Source organism: Chenopodium album, chromosome 27 (genome assembly GCF_948465745.1).
Source record: "Chenopodium album chromosome 27, dcCheAlbu1.1, whole genome shotgun sequence".
Classification (NCBI taxonomy): domain Eukaryota; kingdom Viridiplantae; phylum Streptophyta; class Magnoliopsida; order Caryophyllales; family Amaranthaceae; genus Chenopodium; species Chenopodium album.
The window spans coordinates 35,322,819-35,330,502 of NC_137860.1; the positions used below are offsets into that span (position 1 = coordinate 35,322,819).

A 7,684-nucleotide genomic window follows, 5' to 3' on the forward strand; every position below is an offset into this window, starting at 1 on the left:
GCACATAAAGAACTAGCTAGAAACCTACAATTCTATAAGATGATACGATGGTGAAATGCTACCTCTGTCCTTTAATACTTTCTCCGTTTTGTTAAATAATACACAATCATATGTTCTTTTGACCTTATTTTTCACACACTGGTGACACTGCATTTCATGCAAGTACAGTGCAATAAAAATGTGTATCAGGATGCAAAATCATTTCAAATTACAATATTTGGACAACAAAGCAAGTAAAAGGTTGATTGTAAATTAGTAGCTTATATCTTCCTTTAATAATACGCTTTAATTTATATGATATACTCGTACTATGTATTATTTACAATTAGTAAAAATAATCTTGATAGAATGACCAAGAAATGATTGTAAGAAAAAGATTAATGAAAGAAAGGTTCATTGACATCTAATTCTAGTACCCCAACATTTGGGTGACTATGATTTACTAAAAAGTCATTGTCGAAGACATATATTTAGATATCCCCCATAGTTTACGGCTCATTATCTCATTTGATTGGTACTTTGGTAGACTAAGCAAATGTAAAGTTTCATGCACCTTTCTCCCTAAATGACTAAATCATGTCTACCATGAATTTTACATGATTTGTATAACTAGGTCAAAGCATATTATAGAGGGAGTAGTCAATCCTATTTATTATCTTTCACATCATCGCGACGGTTATCATATTTGCTCTTTTCTCACACACTTTTCAATAAAATCAATACTCCTTCATAGTAAAGTAATTCAACCATTTCTTTTAAGTTGCAACAATTTAACTTCTTACGATAATTTAATGTTACACAAACGGCATTCCCGCCATGGCCGCCCATCGTGCACAATAAGCACAGCCTGTGTAAGTGTCACATCTGCACCACTCAAAAGTGACAAAAGAGCCTCGGGAGTAGCTTTCTCTAGGCACACCCAAGTGTATGCAAAATACGAGTATAATAAATGAGTCTTGAGGGCTATCCTTACAGAAAAGAAAAGGAGGTAAAAGAACATTGGCAAAGAGCTGGTACCAAATAAACCAAACACTACTGAATAATTGTTCCATTTCATGTCAAGAGCTAAAAGGAAAAAAAAAAAGTTTTAAAAGCTTCTGCAACTCCCTAAAAAGTTTAACATTAACTCTGCTAAACCAACCTACTTATTTTTCTCTCTTAATCTTAAAGTATCCTATTCAACTATAGCAAACATCATCTAAACCCATCAAGCAGCCCACGATAATGAAGCAACTGTATCCTCGAAGAAATCAGAGCAATCCAATATATGTCTTCTATACACAAACTGAAACGCTGAATATTTTAACCACCTGCATAACACAAAGGACACACGATAAATAAAAGAAAATCCAAAAGCATGAAGGATTTAGAAGGATGAAGAGAGAATACAAATATATTACCTTATTCTATCTGACCTAACAATACCAAATATATATGTGCAGTCATTAGACATATAATATAACTCAAACAAACTTCTTTCACTCCCACCACTTTGTACAATTGTTGAAATAGGATGTTGCGACTTCTTTAACTCTAGCATTTTCTTTTTAGGAGCTTTTTATCCTAGTATCTGCTTTGATCACGTTGTGAAGGTGAAGGCCTGCAAGGACTTCGTTCTGCAGAACCAGCAGCTGCGGGAATATAAGGTTGTGTAGCCAGATATTCAAGCGCCACAAGGACATCCTTGATGAAAGGTCGGTGTAAGGGCATTTCCTGAAGACAAATGGCAATTATTGCAATGGCTTGATGGAAACATCGCACAGGATATTGACCCCTCAGTGCTGGGTCAGCCAGCTTGTAAAATTTCGTGCGGTCCTTGAAGATACGGAGTGCCTGCAGAGGATAAAGATATATAGAAGATGGGTTACTGTAACTGAATATGGAAATTTTATACTTATATATCTTTGCTTGATATGAATGTAAACTCTAACATTCAGTTTTGGCATCACTATTGCTTGAAAATAGCACAAAAACATATTAGTTATGACTTGTTTCTTAAAGATTGATGAGAAAATGATGCACTGATGCCTTAGAGCCTTAGAGGCGTAGGATGTGATGCAAACCTCATTCTGGGAAAACAAAATATTTAATGAGATGCAAATTCACAAACAGATTTTCTTTGTTGACATGAGGAAATAGGTGACGATGTAAATCCTATTAGCCTGAGAGGGGAAGGGGGTACAAATTAAATAAAATGGTGGATTTCTGGAAATATAATCAACAGATATATCAAATTCTAATGCTCTGCTATATACCATTAAAGCTGTAATATCGAAGTATGATTTATAAAAGCCAACTTACCCACTCAACTAAGTTTTGCTCTGCACGACCCCTACTTGGGTCAATTGCTTTGCGTCCAGTGATGATTTCTAAAAAAACAACACCAAAGCTATAGATATCAGATCTTATGGTCAGTTTACCACTCATGGCATATTCTGGTGCACAATATCCATAAGTTCCCATCACGCGGGTAGAGACATGGGTCTTGTCACCAACAGGTCCCAACTTGGCCAGCCCAAAGTCAGAGAGTTTGGCATGGAAGTCACTGTCCAGTAGTATATTTGCAGGTTTCAAGTCCCGGAAGATAACTGGTGGATCAGCTCCGCAGTGGAGGTACTCCAAACCCTTTGCTGTATCAATAGCAATTTTTATGCGCGTGTTCCAGTCCAAGGGAACCCAATTAGGCATCAAACCTGAGATATACCCCAATAGAGAAACAGTATCATAAATATACATACAATGCAAAAAAGAAAAACATTTAGGTCTGACCAAGTATCTTAATCAGGTAACGAAATGAAGGGGATAGGAAAAGGGTGAAGGCAAAATAGGGAAGAAAATTTAAGCATGATCCAAAATAAATTTAGAAGATTTATGTAACAGGCTATACATAGAAAAGCACTACATAGCTCTTTGCCTCTTTTTATGGCTATTAATATTTGAAATTAAAAAAAGTGCAGACCAGACAAGATACTTGAAACCGAAGCACTACATAGCTCTTTGCCTCTTTTTATGGCTACTTTTCTACCAAGTGAGAAAGATATACAAACTAAGCGAATAAAACATATACGCTACAAAGAATTCCAAGAAATCTAAGTACTAGGAATGGAATATAAGTACATTTCTACCAAGTGAGAAAGATATACAAACTGAGCACATAAAACCTATACAAGCACCAGTGCACCACAACACAAATAGAAATTCACGTTTCAAATGCCTATACCGTTCCTTGCACTTGCCTGGCTGTTAAATTACCCTAAATTTTTTATATGTGAAAGAACGACGACTCCTTTGGTACCTCAAGATTGTAGAAATAACAATAATACGGAGCATAGAAAAGAACAGCATTCTTTCTATATCAAAAGAAGAAAAAATATAAAGAAAGATACGCCTGCAGTCAATTTAGATCCGCCTGCAAGCAACGAAATAATTTCCACATCCTGTGAGGCTGTAAATACAAGGAATGTTCTTTAATCTAGTTTAAAAGACACGATGACTTTTTGTGTTGGTGCATTCTTAATTCATATAATTAATTATACACTTCAGTTAATGTACTAGACAGTCAAGTTTCCAGTATGCTTACTCTCCCAGAATTACAGCCAATGAACCTATGTTGGCTTCATAACTAAAGCATCCCTTACACCCACGTTATTGCTACAGAAAGAATTTGCGGTAAAAATGGCTATATTAGGTGCATTCCTAAATTGAAGTACTTGGTTAATTCAGCACTTCATTTAATGTATTATATGGTTGCTTCCAATATGGTCATGGACGTGATATAAATTTCATTACTTAAGGTTTCTATCTTATACATAAAGGGATGCATGCCTACTCTTCTAACTTTACAGGTCGTTGAACCTTAGTCCATGTAGTTAAGGCATCCCATATACGTAGTACTCACATTCATGCTACAAAGAAGGTTCCAAGCAATACAAATTCAATAACTTGCTTCATTTAAACCTCGGGGCAAGGCCAGAATCGAATAAACTATATACTAAATTTTGCAAGGGACGATAGACAAACCATATATTCTTGTAATTGTTTGTGGACAAGTTTTTTCATGAACTTGATAGTCAAACTCAATATCATGAACTTGAGACTCAAACTCAATATATTTCAGCCACCGTGGATTATTCTAAGATTACCAGTAAACCATCATAATAGCAGAACCTCCTAAAACTTACAAAAACAATTTTCCTCCAACATGGAGACCTTTTCAAACTCAATTCTCAACAGTACAGTGCTAATATCAGTAAAGCCCTATATTCATAGGCTGTTTTGATGAGAAAAACTATCCTCAAGTCTCACCCAATCTCTCAGCTAAATAATAGATAAAAAAAAAATTTCCTTTAAAATTTTAATTATGTAGCAGTTTGTTTTCAGGACTTATTAGGCAAACTTGGGTAGCCCTAGATATCACTTGAATGACTTGCAACACAAACTTTAAACTATTCAAACCAAATCCTTTCTTTTTACTCCAACATACCTCAATCAGTGACATCCTATATCCTTAACGGGGATTCTAAAGAAATGACAGGAACACGAAAGTTGGAAGGAAACACAACAAACTGTTTTATACTTCAAAATAATTCTCATGAACCTTTTCAATTCCAGTCCTCCAGTCAATTCAAATAAAGAGGTAAACACAGAAAGGGATTATTACTGGCAAATACAGTATATAACTCGAGTTACCTACTCTCTAACAGGGCATATATCAGACTTCAACTCTGCTTCAAAATGACAGATGAATACATCAATACCCATTCACGTTTATCCACGGTAAAATTCGATCTACAAATCACATCAATACTCATTAATATTTATCTGGGGTATATTCTAATCACTCTATCTGATTTCGTGAGCTATATATCCATATTAATAAGCAGACCATAATATAATTCAGCCAGTCATCAGACATCACCTTTTCGGTTCTGATAAGTTTAGCATTCCATTTGTTTTAATTAATTAGATCCCATCTAATAGAATACTACTTAAACACATACGCATAAATAAAAAGGGAAAACAGCCAACCTGACACCATTTTTAATGCTTACAACATGATTAAAAACAAATATGAGCATGATGCACAAATAGTCAAAGTAAGCAGACACTAATACCTAAACCTTGAAAATTATAAACAGCATTATTATATTTCTACACGGCACTAGATTTGAGCAATATACCATAATTTGAAAACAAAGTACGAATCATCTCTAAATCGTAATGTGCTAAAGTGCTACCAAAACAAGAATAAACTCCAGAACATGATTATAAACTGGGGATCTTCAAACTAGTCATATGCACAAGCATAAATCAGAGAGCTTTCATCTTATAGCACATTTATCTGAGTGATCAGAACATACTTGGGTTACCGAACAGGTGGTCCTCCAAGCTACCCTGAGGCATGTACTCATAAATTAAGAGTTTTTCGTCACCATCCGTACAGTAGCCTTTCAGGCCCATAAGATTAGGGTGGTGGAGAAGGCTAAGCATGAGAACTTCGATAATAAATTCCTGGCTTCCTTGAATTCCTTCATGGTTTAATTGTTTAATTGCTACAATCTACCAACAAATGCAGGATCTCACATTAATAGTAGTTTTATAAGTACAAAAGATGTCATAATCCAATATAAAAGGCCGCAATTATATTCTAACATTTAAATTAAAACTATTCGGACACAAATGTATGACAAGGTAACCATAGAACAAACAAAGTTGCAAGACTTTTAACAACTAACCTCCCCAGTGTCCAACCTTCCCTTGAAAACCTTACCAAAACCACCTTCACCAATGATGTTAGCACCATTGAACATTCCAGTGGCGATACAAAGCTCACGATACGTAAAGGCTTTCGCCGGACTTCTCAACTGAGCAGCCGCATTCGCAATCCCTAAGTTTGCATCAACATTAACATTCTCTACAAAATGATGCACAATTTCTCTAACAATCAAAAACTTTATTCTGTGAAAACTCATACTAATATCATTAAAACAATGTCTCATTGTCACAACTCACCATTTTCATGCACCCTATCTTTTCTCTGCCTACTCACTGCATAAATCAACCATTTTCAGCAGTAACATTAAAGAATCAAGCATAAAAACAACAATGTACATTAATAAGGTTGCAAATTATACCTGAAGTACGAGAAGCAGATCGAGCTCGATCAGTATCCTCGACCTTCACAACCTTTTTCCGAAAAGCAAGGCAAGAAAAAAGCCCCATTTTTCTGCTAAAACACATAGAATTGAAGTCACCCAAATCCAGATTAAAATAGGGGGAAATCAATAACCCTAAGTACCCATTTGCACTAATTCTCCAGCAAAATCAAATTAAACACAACTCATTTCTTGAAATTTCAAATTAAATAAAACCCAATTCTTAAAAATTAAAATTAAACACAGCCATAAACTAAAAACTTGAAATTAAACAAAACCCATTTCTTAAAACCTGAAATTGAACAAACCCCATTTCTTAAAAACTTCAAATTGAACTATTGAACTTCAAACTCAATAACCCAGTAAGTAAAACTTCAGAGAAAAAAATTTAGGAATGAAAGAAATAAAAGACAACCAGAAAACGATGAACAATAAGCAAAAAAAGATAAGCAGAAGAGTACAAAAACCTTTGAAGCAGATCTTAACGAACTCAAGTAGAGTAGAGAGAATTACTGTATTTTAAAATCTGAATTTTTTTTTACTTGCTAAACAACAAATCAGCCTATATTTATATTAAAAAGATGAACTTGGGGTTTTTTACACATTAAATTTCATCAAAACAATTGTTACAAATTCACTAAAAACCAATTTTTAAGAAAGGAAATAAAAATCAGTGTTGTAAAATAATGTGATATTCTGTGATTTTTTGAAGGGAAAAAGCATGATATTTGACCATTAATAAGGAAATAAATCAACAAAAAAATGAAATACTGATACTTTCTTAATTTGAAGAGCTGATTCACACTTTACAATTAATTTTTTTTTTTTTTAATTTTTTTTATTACCTAAGTGATTAGTTGATAATTTGACTGTACAAAAAATTTTGAGTTTGTAGTAGAAATTTAAAAATTAAAATCATCTTTTTTATTTTTAAAAAATGGATAGATATAAAGAATGTGGGCCTATTGGGTTGAATTACTGCATAAATTGATGATTGTTGCAGGTCGTTCTCCATAATTTTCTCTCTCTTACTATAAAATTGGGTCTATCTTATTTAAAGTTTGCTTTACTTTCAACATTTAAACGTTGCGGTAGGGATTTGTCCAGTCTCCTCTATTTTTGGGTGGTTAGATTTTACATCATGCATCAAATCATCCTAATGTAGTAAGTTTTTTTGGGTCCGATGTCTAGCGTTACAAAAGACTCCGACAATGAACTTATGACCTATTGTACATATGTCATTATCTTTATAGGAGTAATATTTCTTTGATATTGTACAAATGTTCAATTCATGTTTAACAATTAATAGTTAAAACTATTCTCAACGTAATATGATTTTCATATAAAAAAAAAAAACTTAATACTAGTAGATTTGATATACCGCTATCAAGTAAATTGGAAATAGAATCTAACGTATGTCATTGTGGTTTGACCTATATATAACTTGATCAAACTCATAATTGAACTGTGCATCTTCATTAAGTTTAACCGGTAAACATAAATCATTCATCATGAGTCTAAATATTAGA

The 7,684-nt window shown here is 33.7% G+C and overlaps 1 protein-coding gene across 2 annotated transcripts; it reads right to left on the bottom strand.

Annotated features, from left to right (window-relative positions):
• Positions 1 to 1,023: 1,023 nt before the first annotated feature.
• On the bottom strand, positions 1,024 to 6,902 carry LOC145619358 (putative serine/threonine-protein kinase PBL21). Of its 2 annotated transcripts, XM_081674038.1 has the most exons (8): positions 6,623 to 6,902; positions 6,135 to 6,226; positions 6,013 to 6,048; positions 5,736 to 5,914; positions 5,361 to 5,559; positions 2,302 to 2,693; positions 1,401 to 1,833; positions 1,024 to 1,310 (listed from the first exon to the last, which is right to left on the bottom strand). In XM_081674038.1, exons 2-7 carry the CDS (start codon positions 6,220 to 6,222, stop codon positions 1,564 to 1,566), a joined length of 1,164 nt encoding a protein of 387 aa, XP_081530164.1. In that variant the 5' UTR covers positions 6,223 to 6,226; positions 6,623 to 6,902; the 3' UTR covers positions 1,024 to 1,310; positions 1,401 to 1,563. The 2 variants fall into 2 exon arrangements, with proteins under 2 accessions (XP_081530164.1, XP_081530163.1); XM_081674037.1 differs by having other exon boundaries at positions 6,135 to 6,902.
• Positions 6,903 to 7,684: the final 782 nt, after the last annotated feature.